Source organism: Saimiri boliviensis, chromosome 7 (genome assembly GCF_048565385.1).
Source record: "Saimiri boliviensis isolate mSaiBol1 chromosome 7, mSaiBol1.pri, whole genome shotgun sequence".
NCBI lineage: Eukaryota > Metazoa > Chordata > Mammalia > Primates > Cebidae > Saimiri > Saimiri boliviensis.
In genome coordinates this window covers 39380445-39402674 of record NC_133455.1, presented here as the reverse complement: position 1 = coordinate 39402674, position 22230 = coordinate 39380445, and the positions used below count along the sequence as shown (strand labels likewise).

Here is a 22230-nt window from a genome sequence, read left to right as displayed (position 1 = left end):
GGCTCACACCTGTTCTCTCAACATTTGGGGAGAATAAGGTGGGGGGATTGCTTAAGCCCAGGAGTTTGAGGCAAGCCTGAGCAATATGGTGAGACCCTATCTGTACCTTAAAAACAAAAAATTACCTGGGCCTGGTGGCGCCACTATGGTTCCAGCTACCTGGGAAGCTGAGATGGGAGGATCACTTGAGTCCAGATGTCAAGGCTGCAGTGAGCCATGATAGTACCACTGCCCTCCAGCCTGGGTGACAGAGTGAGAGACCCCATTTAAAAGAAAAGTTAGAATTACAAAGAAACCTAATAGGCCACAAAATGAATCTAATATGTCCTAAGGACTTACACACAGAATACATACACGGAAATCATATATATAATAATATATGGTATGTATATATGTACACACCATATATGTAATGCGTTCACATATATACACACACAGACACAGATACACACGTATATATCTGTTAATGAAATAAACCAGATTCACCTGCAGTGCTATTTTCCAGTATACACACACACACTCACACGCATGTCTATATCACAGATTGGCATCTGCAGTGGGGTGGAGGGGGCAGTCTTGTGTCATATGAGACTGGGCCCTTAACCCATGGGAGATGGGAAGATGGAGCGGTCAGGGTAATTTTTACCCTGAGTTACTCCTTTAAGGTCACCTCAGGCTGGCTATGCCCTTCAATTGAAGTTTACTGCTCCTCTCAAGGTAGCCGCTACAGAACTCTCTTCTGGGCTCTGATAACTGCTCCCCAACTTTGTGCCTTCAGGCCTGGAGGGGCACAAAGGAACAGCGAGTATTACTAAGCCCAAATTATTCTTATTCCATGACTACTAGTACTACTACTGCTGCTGCTACTACCACCACCACCACTACCACAAACCCTCCTGAAATCATGTCGATTTGAATAAGTCATCTGTTTTCTTCTGGGACCCCAACAGATATACCTACCTTTTCAACTTTTTTTTTTTTTAAGACAGAGTCTCCTCTGCCGCCCAGGCTGGAATGTAGTGGCACAATCTCAGCTCACTGCAACCTCCAACTCCTGGATTCAAATGATTCTCCTGCCTCAGCCTCCTGAGTAGCTGGACTACAGGTGCGTGCCACCATGCCCAGCTAATTTTTGTATTTTTAGTGAAGATGGGATTTTGCCATGTTGGCCAGGCTGGTCTCGAACGCCTGATCTCAGGTGATCCGCCCTCCTCAGCCTTCCAAAGTGCTGGGATTATAAGTGGAGCCACTGCGTCCAGTAGTTGTACCAACTTAAAGCTAGAAATTATTATTGTTCATTTTAGACCAGATTTATTTTTTCATTTTTAGTCACTTTCATTAGATTATTCCTGGTAGTCAAAAGGGAAGGCTTTTATTTTAATGCTTAAGAAACAAGCCATCTCCTTAGGATAGATTTTCACAAAAATTTATTAGACAGGATTTTGTTAAACATCTACAAGGTATGATCATGGTTAGCACTGATTGATTGCTTACTACCTGCTAGGTACTTTGCTAAGCTTTTTGCTCACTTTCTGTTATTCCACCCAACAATTCTATAAAGTGGATTACACACGTGAGCCACCATGCCCAACCAGAAAACATTATTATTATCTTACTTTATAAAGGATAAACTGAGACTCAAAAATGGTAAATAATTAAATTACCCCAAATAACATAGTTAAGAAGGAAGGGGAGATTCAAACTTAGTCAGCTAGACTCTCAGACTCCATTTCTTTTCTTTTTATTTTTTTAATTTTTTTTTTTTGTCTTTTAGAGATGGGGGTCTCACTATGTTGCCAGGCTCGAGTGCAGTGGCTATTCACAGGTGCAATCCCACTACTGATCAGCACGGGAGTTTTGACCTGCTCCGTTTCCAACCTGGGCCAGTTCACCCCTCCTTAGGCAACCTGGTGGTCCCTGCTCCCAGGAGGTTACCATATTGATGCCGAAATTAGTGTGGACACCCAATCAGCATAGGGCACTACAGCCCAGAACTCCTGGGCTCGTGCGTCCTCCCACCTCAGCCTCCTGAGTAGCTGGGACTACAGGCATGCACCATCGCACCCGGCTAGACTCCATTTCTTAACCTCTATACTCTACTGCCTACCTAACATTATGCTGGGCCTCCAAGAGCTACAAAAATAAGATTTAAGATGGTCTTGGCTGGGCACAGTGGCTCACGCCTATAATCCAAGCACTTTGAGAGGCTGAAGGTGGGTGGATCACTTGAGGTCAGGAGTTCGAGACCAGCTTGGGCAACATGATGAAACCCAGTCTTTACAAAAAAACACAAAAAATTAGCTGGACATGATGGCCTGTGCCTGTAGTCCCAGCCACTAGGGAGGCTCAGGCAGGAGGATTGCTTGAACCTGGGAAGCAGAGGTTGCAATGAGCTGAGATTGCACCAATGCATTCCAGACTGGGTGACAGCACAGGACCCAGGACCTTGTCTTGAAAATTTTAAAAATAATAAAAATAAATAAATTTATATTTAAAAAGAAAGAAAGAAGATGGTCCCATACATGGGGAACCCTTTAAAATCTTAAGGATAAAGAAGACATTAAGTGTAAAACTTGTTTGGAGTGTTCATAAGAAAATGTTTGAAGGAAAAGTAGTTTCTAACTTGTGATCTGTATTGTACGCAGTAGTATACAGTACAGTTGCATTTTCATCATTGCTAATACTCTATAGATATTTTTCTTGAATCATTTCTGATTTGAATTATTTTGATTTTGTCACTTCGGTTAGGATTAGTTTCCTCTGTTAGTAAAAGACAAAGTATTAGGTTGGTGCAATTTTGCAGCAACCTGATATTTTGTCTTTTACTAACAGAGCAGCAGTTTATCTTCATAGATTATTTGACAAATTAAATTCACTTCCTCAGGAAAGCATTTCCTGTTGTGAGTACACTAGTCAGATGTTCCTAGTACGTGCTCCATGACATCCCTTTCCTCCGAGACACTCAACATAATTGTCATAAAATAATTAATCCCATCATTATATATTTAGTATCTTTCACCCTCTGACTTTATAATCTGTGAAGACAAGCTGCTGCTCTGGTGTCTGTTAATGGCAAAAACTGCAATTACCATAACAGCAGCTTAAACAAAATAAACGTTTACTTCTCTCTTTTGTAAAACTCTGTGAAGGAAGTCTCAGGAATCTTGTCCACAAAGTTGTCAAAAATCCAGACCCTTTCCAGCTGACTGCTCCATCATTCCAAGGTCAGGGTCATCCTAGCGTTCTAAAATAATGACCATTAAATCCACACTCCAAGAGGAAGGATGAAATAGGGAGCAAAAGGTGCATACCAGTTGTCTTTAAGGAATTCACATGACCACAGCTTGGATTTCGAGGGAAGCTGAAAAATGTAAATTAATTAATTAACTAACTTATTTATTTATTTATTTGAGACAGGGTCTCGGTCTGTCACCTGGGCTGGAGTGCAGTGGCATGATCTCGGCTCACTGCTACCTCTGCCTCACAGGTTCAAGCAGTTCTCATGCCTCAGCCTCCTGAGTAGCTGGGATTACAGGTGTGTGCCACCATGCCAGGCTAATTTTTTGTAAAAAATAAAAAAGTGTGAATTTTATAATTGTCGGTAACCATATACCCCTGAATTAGGGGTTCTGTTAATATAGAGGAAGGGGAGAAACATCTGTTGGGGATAGCTGTAGTTTCTGCTGTAGATTTCTCAGTTTCTGGTGGGAACATTTACCCCTGTGATTTAAGGTATATCATTTATCTTAACAAGGCAAACCAAGCACTTCTTAAAGAGAACACTTAATGCTTACTAGAAAAACAGGCTCTTCTTGCTTTTTGATTAAGTTTGAAATGATGTAGTGTCCTAGAAAGCTGTATTTATTAGTTTTTTTTTTAGGCCAGTCAAGTGAAGCAGCAGTAGTGGAGAAGAAACAAAGAAATCTGTAACTGGTTATGATCAATGAGTTGTAAACACCACCGCACTTGAATCAGCTGGTTTTTAAGTGTTGGCTGTCAGGAGTAACGTAACATAAATCTGCCTTTGCCATCAGCCTAATTGCTTATTCTAGTCACACAGGCCTTATTTATTTATTTATTTAGTCATACAGCCCTTCCCTCCCCTCCCCGACCTCTTCCCTTCCCTCCCCGTCCAGCGCCTCGCTATGCTGCCCAGGCTTGTCTCAAACTCCTGGCTTCAAGCAATCCTCCTGCCTCACCATGCCTCCACCCCTACCACCAGTTGCTGGGACTCTAAGCTGAGTCACCACACCTGCTCTTTTGTTTCTTGGAAGAATCATACCATTTCCTATGTTAGCGCCTTCACATGGGCTGCTCCCTCAGGCCCTCTTCATCTGCAGCTTCTACTCTTCCTTCACATTTCTTTTTAAATTCACTTCCTCTGGAAAGCCTTTCCTGTCATGAGTACACTAGTCAGATGTTCCTGGTACGTGCTCCATGCCACCCCTTTCCTCTGACACACTCAACATTATTGTCATAAAATAATCCCATTATTATATATTTAATATCTATCACCCTGACTATATAATCTGTGAAGGCAAACTGCTGCTCTGATGTCTGGTACATATAATAGGTCCTCAGTAAATATTTATTAGAAAAGTAAATGAATTAGAATAAATTAAAAATTTAGGAGTTGCAGGAAAGCACCTAATAATGAATTAACTTTAAAATGAAAACGATCATCTTGGGAGGCTGAGGAAAGAATCGCATTTCAAAAAAAAAAAAAAAAGATGAAAGCTATATTGTAAGGATTTCTCTCTCTTTTTTTTTCAGAGACAGGGTTTCACTATGTTGCCTAAACTGGAGTGGAGTGCAGTGGTGCAATCATGGCTCACTGCAGCCTCAACCTTCTGGGCTCAAGTGATCCTCCCACCTCAGTCTCCTGAGTAGGTGGGACTAGAAGCATATGCCACCACACCTGGCTATTGTTTGTATTTTTTGTAGGGGGCCTACTATGTCACCTAGGCTGGTCTTGAACTCCTGGGCTCAAGTAATTCTCCTGTCTTGGCCTCCGAAAGTGCTGGGATTACAGGTGTGAGCCGCCATGCCCAGACTTCATTTTTAAAAAACCATAATTTTAAATTTTTTATACTGTTGGGGTCTCACTGTGTGGCCCAGGCTGGTCTCAAACTCCTGAGCTCAAGAGGTCTTCCTGCCTTGGCCTCCGATAGTACTGGATTACAGTCATGAGCTACCATACCCAGTGTAAAGATCTTCAATAATTGAAATAACCCTTGAAGTCCTGATTATCTCTAGGAGGCTTGTAGTTCTACACTGGCAATATTTAGGGTGTTCATAGGAACAAATAGGTGCATACATGTATATGTTTATTTATATATGCATATTAACAATAATAGGAGAAAACCTAACGTAATGTGTTTGTGTGAAAGGAAGGGAGCTTGAAGGAGAATCAGGCTATCTGGTTCATATCTCAGCTCCACCATTTATTTGCCGTAGAACTTTAGAACAGTACACATAATGTGCTCAATAAATGTTAGCTATTGTCGTAATAATAGCTGTAAGAAGAGAGCTGGGTGCTATGGCACAAGCCTGTAATCCCAGTTACTTAGGAGGATGAGACAGAAGGATTGCTTGAGGCCAGGAGTTGGAGACCAACCTGGGCACTAGAGCAAGACCCTGTCTCAAAGAAAAAAAAGTCAAGAAATGTAAATTGAAAGGTTATACATCAAAATGTTAGCAGTGATTATCTCTTGGGTTTGGTTTTTTAAATCTGCATTCATTTTTAAAAGATCTGTTTTATTTGTTGTTGATATTGGATCTTGCTATGTTGCTCAGGCTGGTTTTGCACTCACGGGCTCGGTCAATCCTCTTGGTCAGTCTCTTGAGTAGCTGGGATTTCAGGTGCACTCCACAGCACCTAGTCTAATCCATATTTTCTATTTTGAAAGACGCGTGGCTCAGCCAGGACAGTGGTTAAGTACACGAGCACTGGCAATAGTAGTTCCTGGGTTCAAAGCACAGTAACTTGCGTGACTTGGAACAAGTTACTTAACCTTTCTGTGCCTCTATTACTTCTGTTTGTAAAATGATAGTCACAATAATTGTTTAAGTGTTTAGGAAGATATCCCTAATGGTTTGGTCATAAGATTGCTTTGGAGTCTTTGCTCTTTGATTGATATGAAGAATGAATTTTTTTTCTGGGCGGTTACAGAAGAAAAGGCAATCACCTTTTAAACTGAAGCCATTTGATGCCAATTCCAAAGTTCTAGAATTTTGTCTGTTTTGTCATTTTACTAGCATGAATTTAAAGCCCTTGTAGCCAGGCACAGTGGCTCATGCCTGTAAGCCCAGTACTTTGTGGAGGCTGAGGTGGGTGGATCACTTGAGGTCAGGAGTTTGAGACCAGTCTGGCCAACATGGTGAAACTCCATCTCTACTAAAAATACAAAAATTAGCTGGGCATTGTTTTGGGTACCCGTAATCCCAACTATTTGGGAGGCTGAGGCAGGAGAATCACTTGAATCTGGGAGGTAGAGGTTCCAGGGAGCCAAGATTGCACCACTGCACTCCAGCCTGGGTAACTAAGCGAGAATCCATCTTAAAAATAAATAAATAAATAAATAATATTAAAAAGCACTTTTATGTAGGCCAATGTAAGTTATTATTTGCTGGTATTTCAAGTTTATATTTTTGGAAATGATAGTTTTTAACTCGCTAGCACTGTACTCTTAAGTTATGAACACCTCGTGACATGGCCTCTCTTACTTCATCGTATTTGTTTTCCTTCTGCCTTTCTCACTGCCACTCCTGGGAGGCCCTTGCTGAAGGTTATCCTCCTCCATCCGATCTCTAAGTGTTGGAATTCCCTGGGACCAATTTCCAGGTCCTTTATCTTTTTGTCTATACCTAACCCAACCTCTACTCTCCAAACACATCTCTCCAAGTACCTGCCATTTGCTTTTTGGTTTTTTTATTTTGGAAATGGAGTCTCACTCTGATACTCAGGCTGGAGTGCAGTGGCACGATCACAGCTCGCTGCAGCTTCAGCCTCCAGGGCTCAAATGATCCTCCTAGCTCAGCGTCCTTAGTAGTTGGGATCACAGGTGCTCATCACCAGCCCAATTAATTTTGTTTACTTTTTGTAGAGACAAGGCCTCATTCACTATGTTGCCTAGGCTGCTGCCTCGTTTTGTAGCTCCACTGGAGTGTCTCAGAGCCATCTCAAATTCAACAACTCCCAGTCGGAAGTATTCATTCCTACCCTCATCAGACTCCCCAAACCTGTTCCTCTTTCAGTCTTCCCTGTCTTATGAAATGGCACCACTGTCAAGCTAGTCATCAAAACATCACCTGAAGTGTCTTCTCTCTCAATCAATCCATCAGCAAGTTAAGTCATCATTTCCAATTTCAAAATACATCTGGACTCTTTCTGTCTCTCCATCTCCACTGCCACCGCCCTCCATCACGTGATTTCTTGACTGCAATACTGCAATAGCTTCCTCGCTAGACTTGCCGGCAGTCTAGCCACTCTCTAAACCACTCCACCCAGGGCAGCCAGAGTAACCTTTTCAAAATATAAATCAAATTATGTCACTTTGTGTAAAAATCTCAAGAGACAGGGAGACCATTCTGTCGCCCAGGCTGGAGTGCACAGCACGATCATAGCTCACTGCCACCTTGACCTCCTGGGCTCAAGGAATCCTCCCACTTCAGCCTCCTTTTCCCAGGGTAGCTAGGACTACAGGCACACAGCACCACCTGCTATATTTAATCTCCACGTATGTCCTGTGTCTTAACTCCATGTTACCGCCTCCAAGGCTTACAAAGCTCAACACGACCTGGCTCTGACTCTCATCTCCTGCCGTTCTCCATACTATCCGCCCTACTCCAGTATATGGTAAGCAATTTCCACCACATTAAAGCTTTTGTGGCCGGCCGTGGTGGCTCACGCCTGTAATCCCAACACTCTGAGAGGCCAAGGCGGGTGGATCACAAGGTCAGGAGTTCGAGACCAGCCTGACCAACATGGTGAAACACCATCTCTACTAAAAATACAAAAATTGGCCAGGCGTGGTGACATGTGCCTATAATCTCAGCTACTCAGGAGGCTTAGGCAGCAGAATCATTTGAACCCGGAAGGCAGAGGTTGCAGTGAGCAGCCGAGATTGCGCCATTGCACTCCAGCCTGGGTGATAGAGCGAGACTCCGTCTCAAAAAAAAAAAAAAGCTTTTGTGTAAGTTGTTCGCCTAGCCTAAACCTGTCTCTCCCCTCTATTCCATCCAAAATGTTGGTTTCTTTTCTGGTCTCAGCTATGTGAGACCTCCCCTGGTCCCATTAAGTGAGTCTCACTGTTGGCGACTGGTCCCACTCTGCTCACAGCCATCAAGACTTGACGTCTGGAATCATCTTTGATCCATTCTTCTTCCACTTTACGCAGGGAATGTTCAGCCAGTCCAGTTGACTGCTTATTCCAGTCTGTTTCTCTTCTTTGTCCCTTCCTATTGCATAATCCAGAAAGACATCATTGGTGGCGTCGGAGGATGGACACGATTGGAAAGGACACAGATGGGCCCTCTGTGGGCTTCTACAAAAGCAAGGATTAGCCTCCTGACATTCTGAGGGAAATGAGGAGACACACTACACAGTCCATATTTAGTTTTCTTTACTCTGTGATCTGTGTTCACTTACTTTCAATACTTTCAACCATATTCCACTTAAGGAATATGGTTCTTAACTTATTGAGGGGTTTATCAACTCCCTGGAATACATAATAAAAGTTATAGATCCTTTCTTTTTTTTTTTTTTATTTTTGAGACAGTCTCATTCTGTCACCCAGGCTGGAGTGCAGTGGTGCGATCTTGGCTCACTGCAACCTCTGATTCCCGAGTTCAAGTGATTCTCCTGCCTCAGCTTCCCAAGTCATTGGGACTACAGGTGCGCACCACTGGACCCAGCTAATTTTTGTATTTCTTTTTTAGAGATGGGGTTTCACGCTGTCGGTCAGGCTGGTCTCGAACTCCGGACCTCGTGATCCACCCACCTCAGCCTCCAAAAGTGCTGGGATTACAGGCATGAGCCACCGTGCTCGTCCCCTATAGATCCTTTCTTAGAAAAATATACAAAAACAAGATTTTGCAAATCTTGGGAAAAGGGAATTTCCAGGTGATCACATCTCCTTTACCAGCCAATCATCTACTGTTTTGGATATTTGGCAGTGTTATTTAGTCTTTTCATTCATTCAGCAAACACTTATTGGAGACCTATATGAGGCCAAGCACAGTTTGAGGTGCTGGGTTGGCATAGAACCCAGCACCTCAAAGAACAAGATACACATACGTCTCTGCCTTCACGAAGCTTACATTTTCCAGCATAAGAGACATAAAACAAGGCCAGGAGCAGTGGCTCATGCCTGTAATCCCAGCATTTAGGGAGGCCGAGGCGGGCAGATCATCTGAGGTCACAAGTTTGACATCAGCCTGGCCAACATGGTGAAACCCCATCTCTACTAAAAATACAAAAATTAGCTGGGCATGGTGGTAGGCGCCTGTATCCCAGCTACTCAGGGGACTGAGGCAGGAGAATGACTTGAACCCGGGAGGTAGAGGTTCCAGTGAGCCAAGATTGCAATATTGTACTCCAGCCTGGGCAACAGAGCTGGACTCCATTTAAAAAAAAAAAAAAAAAGAGAGAGACATTAAACGAACAAACAAATAATATAAAGTCAGGCAATGGTAAATGTTCTGAAGGAAGATAAAGCATAAAGCAGGGGCATGGATAAGTGTGGGTGAGGCTATTTTAATGGCGTGGTCCTTTCTAAGATGATATTTGAGAAAGGCCTGTATACAGTATGGTCATGAGAAGATGTGAGAGAAGAGCATTGCTGACAATGGGAACAGAGAGTGCCAAGGCCCAGGGGTCTTTCCTTCCTCCAAAGATGGAAGGTGAGGTCCAAGATTATGCATAATTACTTTCTCCCGTGTTAGGTAGCCAGCACAGTTCTGAGGGCACAATGCCAGGTTTTTCGAGTGGAGGGCCTCTCCAGGTTCTAATTTCAAATGTCCAAATCCTGGCACCCACATTTCAGGGCTTCTCTGGAATGGCTTTTCCCCTGGGAAACTTTAACTCATCTACTAAAGGGCAGTCTACTATTTCTCTGAATATTAAGATAAAAAAAAATACATGTATGCTCACAGGGTGGCTCACATCTGTAATTCCAGCGCTTTGGGAGGCAGAGGTGGGAGGATTGCTTGAGACCAGCCTGGGCAACACAGCGAGACCCTGTCTCTAAAAAAAATTTTTTTTAATTAGCAGGGCTAGGTATACATGTGCCATGAAAAGAAAAAAAAAAAAAAATTAGCGGGGCGTGGTGGTGCGCGCCTGTAGTGCTATTTAGGAGGCTGAGGTGGGAGGATCCCTTGAGCCCAGGAGGTAGAGGCTGTAGTGAGCCGTGATGACGCTGCTGCACTCAAGCCTGGGCGGCAGAGTGATACTGTCTCAAAAAAAGAAAATGCTTGTCACTTTCTAAGGATATGTGTTTGGGGCAGTGATTTTGTTTTCTGGGCACCTTGTTAACGTTGCAGCTACGCTGCTACAACTAAAGGCAAGAGTCCATAGCGACCATACCCGCCTTCCCCAGCTGCTTTCCCGCGGAGACTACATTTCCCAGAATACCCAGCGGGCCCGGAGGGCGCGCGCGGCGCTTTCTCGTAGGACCCGGCTTGAAACAAGATGGCGGGCTCGTGGTGAGAAGCTGTGAAGGTAACTGCTGCTCTCTCCTCCTCCTGTCGAGGATTCCCTCGAAGCTAGGCAGGCCCACAGTGCATGTTGGCAGGTGTCGAGGTCTTCCGCCTGTCGTTCCCGGCAGGGCGAGGCTGCTTGCATCCTCAGCCTTTGTCCTTTCTGCAGAAGGGCCGGCATGTGGTCGCACGCTTCCTATAGCGCCCCCCTCATTCCCTGGCGGACGTCCGCGGGGAGCGGATGCAGCTGTGGCTCTAGGGACTCCTCTAGGTCGAAGTCTTTTGGATCTTTCCCTGTGCTCCTGGTAGCCTGCTCCTCAAACTTCGGACCCTCAGAGGCTCTGTAGCTTTTGCTTTGGGGTTGAATTCCGGGCCAAGGGACTTGACCTCTGAAATGATCTTCCTGGGGTGAATAATCTGACTCCCAGCAGGGTGTGCTTGTCTCTGGGCTCCGGACAGAGGGGGCCTAATTTCACCCAAGATGTTTTGTTCGTGTTCAAGGTCAAGGGTTTAGGTCCCACGTATGTCACCTATTAAGCAGCGGTATAGTAGGCAAGTAGTCATTTGACCCCTCTGAGCCTTTGTTCTTAATTTGTGAAATGAAAATGCCTGCTTCACAAACGTGAAAGTCAGAGCACACATAATGTATATGAAAGTGGGTTGTAAACTAAACACACCTGTGTGCTCAGGGTTAACGATGTTAATATACTAGCAGTGCAAGGTATCAGTGTGCATGGTTTAGTCTAGCAAATAAGAGGGCCTGTGTCGTAATTCCCCTTTATCACCATTGGAGGAAGGACAGGGCTAGTCATTGAGGACTTTTTTTTTTTTTTTTTTTTTTTTTGAGACGGAGTTTTACTCTTGTTGCCTAGGCTGGAGTGCAGTGGTGCGATGTGGGCTCACCATAATCTCCGCCTCCCAGGTTCAAGCGATTCTCCTGCCTCAGCCTGCTGAGTAGCTGGGGTTACAGACATGCGCCATCACACCCCGCTAATTTTTAAGTTTTATTAGAGACGGGGGCTTCGTGTTGATCAGGCTGATCTCGAGCTCCCGACCTCAGATGATCCTCCTGCCTCGGTCTCCCAAAGTGCTGGGAATACGGGCGTGAGCCACCACGCCCGGCCCATTGAGGACTATTAAAAGCAAGGTTTGTCAATGGTTATTTGTCATTTATTCACAACTGCCCATGAATACTGTGGTTGTTTTCCCCATCTTGCCATTGAGAAACTGAGGATCCTTTAGTTAATGACTTGTTCAGAGTTTCCCAGTTTGGCAGTGACTGACACTAAAGTCCTTGGAAGCAAGACGTTTAAGTTTTGTACTTTAGTTTCTTTACGTATCAAAAGAAAGATACCTCGCATGATTAATACGAGAGCAAAATGAAATGGTGGTGAAAGCACCTTGGAAAGTTAAAGACCTTATAGACATATAAGATGGCGACATTTTATCTGGGGCTTTAGGACATTTATATGAGTTCCTCCAAATGAGTATTTAATATGCTAAGGATAGGGCTTCTTGTTTGATATTTATTTATTATTATTATTATTAATGGCTCATGGCAGACAGAAATATTTTCATTTAGTCAGAAACAGGATAGTACTCTAAGTGATGTATTATCTTGTGTATGGAACCTGGGAGGTTGTATACAGACACACTAGCATTATGAGAATGAATACTCTGTACCATTTCTGAGTGACTGTTTCCAAGAGTAATTACACATTTATTGAGCATTAAGTGGAAGGAGCTGCACTGGGTGCAGAGAAGTTTGCATCTAAGAGAAATGGTGACTGATATAGTTCCAGTGATTCTGACCTTATATTTTGAACATGTTGCTCTTTGTCCTGTTATTAAATCATGCGGAATTGCAAAGTTGTTTAAAAGCATTGCTTCAGTTGACTTCAAGGCAGTGATTCTTAACTTATTCTTGTGGTGTTTTAATATAACTTAAGTTTACCATAGGTAGCACTGATTTTTCTTTATCTCTTCAGCAGGAGTAGAAATTAGTATGCCTAGAAGCAGATTTTAAAAGCAGTTTCTCTTCAGAACATCTTTTTTCATACCACTTGATAAGCATCTTGAAACACCATGGCTGTAGCTGCAATAAAATGGGTGATGTCAAAGAAAACTATCTTGAAACGTTTATTTCCAATCCAAAGTAAGTGAAATTTTTTTAATGTTTAGAAAGTTTTAAACCGTTAAGAATATAGAAAATTTAAAGTGTTTATCATTGTATATGCCTGTAATTTGCAACAGTATTTGCAATAATGGAAAATGGGAGAAAACCTAAATGTCAATCAAAATGGGAATGGATAGGCCAGATGTGGTGTCTCATACCTATAATCCCAGCACTTTGGGAAGCTGAGGTGGGAGGATTGCTTGAGGCCAGGAATTTGAGACCAGCCTAGGCAATATAGCAAGACCCCATCACTAAAAGCAAAGTGTGGGTTGGGCAGGGGAATGGATAAATTATGGTATATCTATTTATTTATTTATTTATTTTTTAATTTTTTTGTGAGATGGAGTTTCGCTCTTGTTACCCAGGCTGGAGTGCAATGGCACGGTCTCGGCTCACCGCAACCTCCACCTCCTGGGCTCAGGCAATTCTCCTGCCTCAGCCTCCTGAGTAGCTGGATTACAGGCACGCGCCACCATGCCCAGCTAATTTTTTGTATTTTTAGTAGAGACGGGGTTTCACCATGTTGACCAGGATGGTCTCGATCTCTTGACCTCGGGATCCACCCGCCTCAGCCTCCCAAAGTGCTGGGATTACAGGCTTGAGACACCGCGCCCGGCCAAATTATGGTATATCTTAACTGTGACTATCATGCAGCTGTTACATGGAAAGATCTCCAAATAAAAAGAAAGCATGTCTGTATATATCTATCATATGATCTTGTTTGTATGTTTAAAAGATTATCTGTTTTATGCATGTGTGCATATGCATAAATGCAGAAGTAAAAGGTCTGGAACAAACAGTCGTTATCTGTGTAGACCACTCTTGGGATTTGGCTAAGGGCAGGAGTGAGGGACTGGCTAAGGGTAATTTTCTCTTGTTTGGTTGCATGTATTACTTTTTCAGTAGTTCTTAAAATGTGCAAATAAAGGGTAAATTCACAATCCCATCTTCCAAAGATAATCATTGTTAATATTTTGGTGGATTCTCATTGTGTTTTTTAATGTACCTAGCCATTTTTAAAAAATGAAATGTAATTTGGGTCTTTCTTTTCTAAAGAACTGTGTATAGTTAATAGTTTATCGAAAACCTATTAATACTTGTTTGACAGTCAAAGCATGGACCCAAATAAGTAAATAGAATATTAGTCTTTTTTCTCAGCTAGCTGTGCTTTCTTTTTCCTTTTCCTGTCTGTAAACGATTCTCCCATTCCTTTTTTTTTTTTTTTTGAGACGGAGTTTCCCTCTTGTTACCCAGGCTGGAGTGCAATGGCGCGATCTCGACTCACTGCAACCTCCGCCTTCTGGGTTCAAGCAATTCTCCTGCCTCAGCCTCCCAAGTAGCTGGGACTACAGGCACGCGCCACCATGCTCAGCTAATTTTTGTGTTTTTAGTAGAGACGGGGTTTCACCATGTTGACCAGAATGGTCTCGATCTCTTGACCTCGTGATCCACCCTCCTCGGCCTCCCAAAGTGCTTATAGGCGTGAGCCACCGCGCCCGTCTGATTCTCCCATTTCTAAAGTAGACATGTAGAGAAGACTATAGTAGGTTTGCCTTTTTATATTTAACTATGTGAGCCAACTTTTTATTTTTATGTTTTATTTTAGATTCAGGGGGTACATGTGCAGATTTGTTATGTGGATATATTATATATACACTGAAGTTTGGGCTTCAGCTGAACCCATCACCCAAATAGTGAACATAGTACCCAATAGAAAGTTTTTCAGCCCTTCCCTCCATCCCTCCCTTTTTTAGTCCCAAGTGTCATATTATTCCCATCTTTGTGTCCGTAAGTACTCAGTGTTTACCTCCTACTTAAAAGTGAGAACATGTAGTATTTGGCTGTTTTTGCATTAATTCACTTAGGATGATAGCCTCCAGCTGCAACTATGTTGCTGCAAAGGACATGATTTCATTTGTTTTAATGTCTGTGTAATAATCCATATATTATTACATATGTTATTACATAATCCATGCATATATACCACATATTTTTTATCTAGTCCACTATTGATGAGCATGTTTCCATGTTTTTGCTACTGTGAATAGTGCTCTGGTAGACATGCAAGTGCAGCTGACTTCTTTAATACATCTCTGCTTGACCTTTGTCTCCTCCTTCTTATTTTTGTATTTACTACCATTTGTAATTGAAAATTTGTTCACTGAATTAAGGAGAAAAGAGCTATTGGAAGAAGAGAGTAAAAAGTAAAGTAATAAATAGGCAATTTGTTATGCTTGAGGCGAGGGAAAATATTTTACTCAGTAAACATCTTTGTTGAATAGAATGCTCAGAAGTTTGCCAGATCCTACTCTTTTTTCTTTTATTTTAATTTATTTTATTTTATTCTATTTTTTGAGACTGGGTCTTGCTCAGTTGTCCAGGCTGGAGTGCAGAGGCATGATTGTGGCTCACTGCAACCTCTCCCTTCCCAGTTCAAATGATTTTCCTGCCTCAGCCTTCCAAGTAGCTGGGATTATAGGCACCTGCCACCATGCCTGGTTAATATTTGTATTTTTAGTAGAGGTGGAGTTTTCCCATGTTGGCTAGGCTGGTCTCGAACTCCCAACCTCAAATGATCTGCATGCCTTGGCCTCCCAAAGTGCTGGGATTACAGTCCTGAGCCACTGCACCTGGCCTAATTTTTGTATTTTTAGTAGAGAAGGTGTTTCACCATGTTGACCAGACTGGCCTCAAACCCCTGACCTCAAGTCATCCATCTGCCTCAGCCTCCCAGAGTGCTGGGATTGTAGGCGTAAGTCACCATGTCCAGCCACCAAATCCTGCTCTTATAGGAAGCTTTCCATCCCTGCTTCCTTGCTTGTCCCACTCTCCCCTTTTTTAGGGCAGTAAACATAATAACATTTATTACATTATATTCAAAGTAAAATCAATTTAGAATTCAGCAAATGTAGCAGGAGATTGCTAGGAGACTTTAGATATGAACTAAAATAAGTCACAACAAAACTACAGTCAGCTTTTGACTATCTAGGAGCTTTTTTGTTGTTGAGAATCGGGAGAAAGACCCCTACTTCTTAGCCTCCTCTTTGCCTTGCAGGAACCCAGCTCCTAGGCTAAAGAGAAGTCAGATTCAATCAGTTTTTACATAGCCTGTGCTTTGAAACAGTTAGTCCTCACACAGGTCTGTTGGAAAACCAATTTAAAGTGTCCTTGGATGATTGAAAATTGTTTATGTGTCCTTTTCCCTACTGGATTTCCCACTAAGTTTGCACTGTACTTAATTCATTTTGGTATCCCTGGTGTCTCTCATTCATGATAGGAGATATATCAGTGTTTGTTGAAGTGATCTGAGTGGATTAGAGTTACTCTCAAAATAGCTAGTTAACTAAGAATTAGGTTACCCTAGAAAATCTTTCCATTATCAGTCATCCTGATACTCAGTGACCTAACTTCTTATATCCTAAGTCCCTTATTTTGCAAAGTTCCTGTTACTACTATTATTGAAAGTAAGGGGCTGGGCAGGGTGGCTCATACCTGTAATACCAGCACTTTGGGAGACTCAGAAGTCTGAGACCAGACTGGGTGACATGATGAAACTCCATTTCTACAAAAATTAGCTGGGCAGGGTAGTGTGCACCTGTGGTCCCAGGAGGGACCCAGCCCACTCAGAAGGCTGAAGTAGGAAGATTCCTTGAGCTGAGGAGTTCGAGGCTGTGATTGTGCCACTGGACTTCAGCCTGGGCAACAGAGCAAGATGCTGTCTCAAGAAGAAAAAACTAAAATTAAAGAAAGTTTTATTACTGTTATTATTGATATTTAATAAAAAAGGGAAGGACATTAAGATTGGAGGCAAAGCAAAATTACGATTAAGGAAGAACGTTCGATGAGCAAAAATAAAAAGACTTCCCTATATTCTGGAAGGATATTTAAAAATTTTCCAAGTAGCCTGGGAATGTAGAATACTTTACAGTTTTTGAAAGCTTTTTAAACCATTTGATCCTTATAACAACTTTGATGTTGGTGACCCAGGTAGCATTATCCTCTTTATGAAGGTAAAGAAACTTGAGTTCTCTGGCCCTCATAAATTTACCCAAGGTCACATATTTGGTAAATGAGAACTGTGATGAAAATGTGGATTCCCCACCTTACTTGGTCCAGTATGCTTTGTACTGTACCTCCTTCTCTGTAGCCAGGTCAAATACTGAGCATTTGAAGATGGGACAACTTTTAGCTTTCATAGCTCTTATCAAAATGCAATTAAACATATATATGTAACAAGAATAACCCATAAATTACAGAAATGATTGTTAATTGAAATTCCTTTGGCACATTGAGTTGCTTTGGCTTGATTGGTGTTAACCTTGACGTTGGTCCTAATTTAGTGCTTCTGCTACTTCTATATCTAGAATTACTTCTGTTGGTAAAATGTCAGGTAATGAGTTTTTCTTTTCTTTTCTTTTTGAGATGAGGTCTCACTCTTTTGCCCAGGCTGGAGTGCAGTGGCACAGTCTTAGCTCACTGCAGACTTGACCTCCTTGGGCTCAGGTGATCCTCCTATCCCAGTCTCCCTAATAAGTGAGACAGATGTGCATGCACCACCATGTCTGGTTATGTATTTACTTTTTTTTTTTTTTTTTTTTGAGTTGGAGTTTCACTCTTGTTTCCCAAGCTGGAGTGCAGTGGTACACTTTTGGCTCACTGCAACCTCCACCTCCCAAGTTAAAGTGATCCTCCTGCCTCAGCCTCCCAAGTAGCTGGAATTACAAGCATGTACCACCATGCACAGCTAATTTTTTTTTTTTTTTTTTTTTTTGAGACAGAGTCTCACTCTGTCACCAGGCTGGAGTACAATGGCATGATTTTGGCTCACTGCAACCTCTGCCTCCCGGGTTCAAGCGATTCCCTGCCTCAGCCTCCCAAGTAGCTGGGAGTATGGTGCACGCCACCATGCCAGCTAATTTTTCTATTTTTAGTAGAGACGGGGTTTCACCATGTTGGTCAGGCTGGTCTTAATCTCCTGACCTCAGGTGATCCACCTGCCTTGGCTTCCCAAAGTGCTGGGATTACAGGCATGAGCCACCATGCTTGGTCAATTTTTTGTATTTCTTTGTAGATATGGGTTTTGCCATGTTGCCTAGGCTGGTCTTGAACTTCTGGGCTCAAGTATCTACCTGCCTCAGCCTCCCAAAGTCCTGGTATTACAGGTGTGAGCCACTGTGCTGAGTCCTTATGAATTTTTCAAGTATCAGTTATGCAGAAACATTTGAGAGGCAGTTTAGCAATCACTTTTTTTTTTTTTTTTTTTTTTTTTTTTTTTCTGAGATGGAGTTTCGCTCTTGTTACCCAGGCTGGAGTGCAATGGCGTGATCTCGGCGCACCACAACCTCCACTTCCTGGGTTCAGGCAGTTCTCCTGCCTCAGCCTCCTGAGTAGCTGGGATTACGGGCACGCGCCACCATGCCCAGCTAATGTTTTGTATTTTTAGTAGAGACAGGGTTTCACCATGTTGACCAGGATGGTCTCGATCTCTTGACCTCGTGATCCACCCACCTCGGCCTCCCAAAGTGCTGGGATTACAGGCTTGAGCCACCGTGCCCGGCTGGCAATCACTTTTTAATGCATAGGTACTATAGGGGACACAGTAATGAACAAGATACAGTTCCTGACCTTAAGGAATTTATTTAGACTTGTAGGTGAAACAGACATCTAGCAAAATTAGGAATGCCCATAATGTGAGGCAGAATGTGAAAAAGGTGTCATGAGGGCACAAACAAATATCTGTGTAAACACAGAGCAGAAATTTTACAGAGTTTCTTGTTAACTAAAATATTGTTGTCTTGAGTTTTCTTTTCTGTATATTTCAGAACACTTAATTCTGCCTCTAGTCATGTTTCTTTCAGTGAAAATGTGTATCATCTAGCTGGTTTATATTCAGAGATACAAACTTGTATTTTCTTAATTTATATTTTTTACTATTTTTTATTTTTTTAATAGAGACGGGTTCTCACTATATGGCCCAACTATGTTGCCCAGGCTGGTCTTGAACTTCTGGGTCAGGAGGTCCTTCTGCCTCAGCTGTGCAAAGTGCTGAGAGATTACAGGAGTGAGGCACTGCCCCCCATCAATTTTAATTTTTTCTAACTTAAAAAAATTTTTAATTTAATTTTTTATTTATATATATATATATTTATTTATTTATTTCACTTTAGGTTCTGGGGTACATATGAAGAACATGCAGGATTGTACATACATGGCAATGTGGTTTGCTGCCTCCATCCCCATCACTATATCTGGCATTTCTCCTCATGTTATCCCTCCCCAACTCCCTACCCCCCCCACTGTCCCTCCCCTAGTCCCCCCTGACAGACCTCAGTGTGTGATGCTCCCCTCCCTGTGTCCATGTGTTCTCATTGTTCAACAACCGCCTATGAGCGAGAACATGCAGTGTTAGATTTTCTGTTCTTGTGTCAGTTTGCTGAGAATGATGGTTTCCAGGTTCACCCATTTCCCAAAAAAGGGCGCGAAATTACTGTTTTTTTATGGCTGCATAGTATTCCATGGTGTATATGTGTCACATTTTCCCTGTCCAGTCTGTCATCGATGGGCATTTGGGTCCAAGTCTTTGCTATTGTAAACAGTGCTTCAGTGAACATATGTGTGCTTGTGTCTTTATAATAGAATGATTTATAATCCTTTGGCTATATACCCAGTAATGAGATTACTATGTCACATGGAATTTCTATTTCTAGGTCCTTGAGGAATAGCCACACTGTCTTCCACAATGGTTGAACTAATTTACACTCCCACCAACAGTGTAAAAATGTTCCTATTTCTCCACATCCTCTCCAGCATCTGTTGTCTCCAGATTTTTTTAATGATTGCCATTCTAATTGACTTGAGATTGATAGCTCAATGTAGTTTTGATTTGCATTTCTCTAATGACCAGTGATGATGAGCATTTTTTCATGTGTTTGTTGGCCTCATATATGTCTTCTTTGAAAAGTGTCTGTCCATATCTTTCTCCCACTTTTGAATGGGTTTCTTTGTTTTTTTTTTTTTTTTTTTTCCCTGTAAATCTGTTTTAGTTCTTTGTAAATTCTGGATGTAAGTCTTTTGTCAGATGGGTAGATTGCAAAAATTTTTTCTCATTCTGTTGGTTGCCAGTTTACTCTAATGATTGTTTCTTTTGCTGTGCAGAAGCTCTGGAGTTTAATTAGATCCCATTTGTCTATTTTGGATTTTGTTGCCAATGCTTTTGCTGTTTTGGTCATGAAGTCCTTGCCTATGTCTGTGTCCTGAATGGTTTTGCCTAGGTTTTTCTTCTAGGGTTTTTATGATGTTATGTCTTATGTTTAAGTCTTTAATCCATCTGGAGTTAATTTTAGTGTAAGGTGTCAGGGAGGGGTCCAGTTTCTGCTTTCTGCACATGGCTAGTCAGTTTTCCTAATACCATTTATTAAATAGGGAGTCCTTTCCCCACTGCTTGTTTTTGTCAGGTTAGTCAAAGATCAGATGATTGTAGATATGTGGTGTTGCCTCTGAGGCCTCTGTTCTATTCCATTGGTCTATATCTCTGTTTTGGTACCAGTACCATGCTGTTCTGATTACTGTAGCCTTGTAGTATAGTTTGAAATCAGGTAACATGATGCCTCCAGCTTTGTTCTTTTTGCTTAGAATTGACTTGGCTATGTGGTCTCTCTTTTGGTTCCACATGAAGTTTAAAGTGGTTTTTTCCAGTTCTGTGAAGAGGGTCCTACATAGCTTGATGGGGATAGCATTGAATCTATAAATTGCTTTGGGCAATATGGCCATTTTCACAATATTAATTCTTCCTAACCGTGAGCATGGAATGTTTTTCCATCTGTTTGAGTCCTCTCTTATTTCCTTGAGAAGTGGTTTGTAGTTCTTCTTGAAGAGGTCCTTTACATCCTTTGTTAGTTGTATTCCTAGGTATTTTATTCTCTTTGTAGCAATTGTGAATGGGAGTTCGTTCTTGATTTGGCTCTTTTTAAGTCTGTTACTGGTGTATAGGAATGCTTGTGATTGATTTTGTATCCTGAGACTTCACTGAAGTTGCTTATCAGTTTGAGGAGATTTTGCGCTAAGATGATGGGGTCTTGTAAATACACAATCATGTCGTCTTCAAATAGAGACAATTTGACTTTCCCCTTTCCTAATTGAATATCTTTATTTCTTTTTCTTGTCTGATTGCTCTGGCTAGAACTTCCAATACTATATTGAATAGGAGTGGTGAATAGGTGAGAGAGGGCATCCTTGTCTAGTGCCAGATTTCGAAGGGAATGCTTCCAGTTTTTGCTCATTCAGTATGATATTGGCTGTGGGTTTGTCATAAATAGCTTTTATTATTTTGTGATACATTCCATCGATACCTAGTTTATTGAGAGTTTTTAGCATAAAGGGCTGTTGAATTTTATCAAAGGCCTTCTCTGCATCTATTATAGAGATAATCATGTGGTTTTTGTCTTTAGTTCTGTTTATGTGGTGAATTACATTTATAGACTTGTGTATGTTGAACCAGCCTTGCATCCCCGGGATGAAACCTACTTAATTATGATGGATAAGCTTTTTGATAGCTGTTGCAATTGGTTTGCCAGTATTTTACTGAAGATTTTTGCATCTGTATTCCTCATGGATATTGGCCTGAAGTTTTCTTTTCTTGTTGAGTCTCTGCCGGGTTTTAGTATCAGGATGATGTTGGTCTCATAAAATGATTTGGGAAGGATTCCCTCTTTTTGGATTGTTTGGAGTAGTTTCAGAAGGAGTGGTTCCAACTCCTCTTTGTATGTCTGGTAGAATTCAGCTGTGAACCCATCTGGACCTGAGCTTTTTTTGGTTGGTAGGCTATTAATTGCTGCCTCAACTTCAGCCCTTGTTATTGGTCTATTCAGGGTTTCAACTTCTTCCTGGTTTAGGCTTGGGAGGTTGCATGTGTCCAGGAATTTATCCATTTCTTCCAGGTTTACTGGTTTATGTGCCTAGAGTTGTTTGTAGTAATCTCTGATGGTGGTTTGTATTTCTGTGGAATCTGTGGTGATAACCCCTTCATCTTTTTTAATTGCATCTATTTGATTATTCTCTCTTTTCTTTTTTATTAATCTGGCTAGTGGTATGTCTATTTTGTTGATCTTTTCCAAAAAGTAGCTCCTGGATTTATTGATTTTTTTTTTTTTTTTGAAGAGTTTTTTTTTGTGTCTCTGTCTCTTTCAGTTCTGCTTTGATTTTAGTTATTTCTTGTCTTCTGCTAGCTTTTGAGTTTTTCTGATCTTGCTCCTTTAGCTCTTTCAATTTTGATAATAGGGTGTTGATTTTAGATTTTTCCTTGCTTCTCATGTGGGCATTTATTGCTATAAATTTTCCTCTAGACACTGCTTTAAATG

The 22230-nt window shown here is 41.8% G+C and overlaps 1 protein-coding gene across 8 annotated transcripts in view; it reads left to right on the top strand.

Moving 5' to 3' along the window:
- The window catches only part of MRPL42 (mitochondrial ribosomal protein L42), a 76831-nt gene that overhangs the window by 15198 nt on the left and 39403 nt on the right, over nt 1–22230 (top strand). For 4 of the 8 annotated variants that reach the window (XM_074402435.1, XM_039472378.2, XM_074402434.1 and 1 more), the window contains exons 1-2: nt 10619–10720; nt 12687–12853. In XM_074402435.1, coding sequence (XP_074258536.1) covers nt 12804–12853 — 50 coding nt within the window. In that variant the 5' untranslated portion in view covers nt 10619–10720; nt 12687–12803. Of the gene's footprint in view, nt 1–10618; nt 10721–11559; nt 11846–12686; nt 12854–22230 lie in introns of those variants that run through there. The other 4 variants (XM_039472377.2, XM_074402432.1, XM_074402431.1 and 1 more) reach the window with 4 other exon arrangements.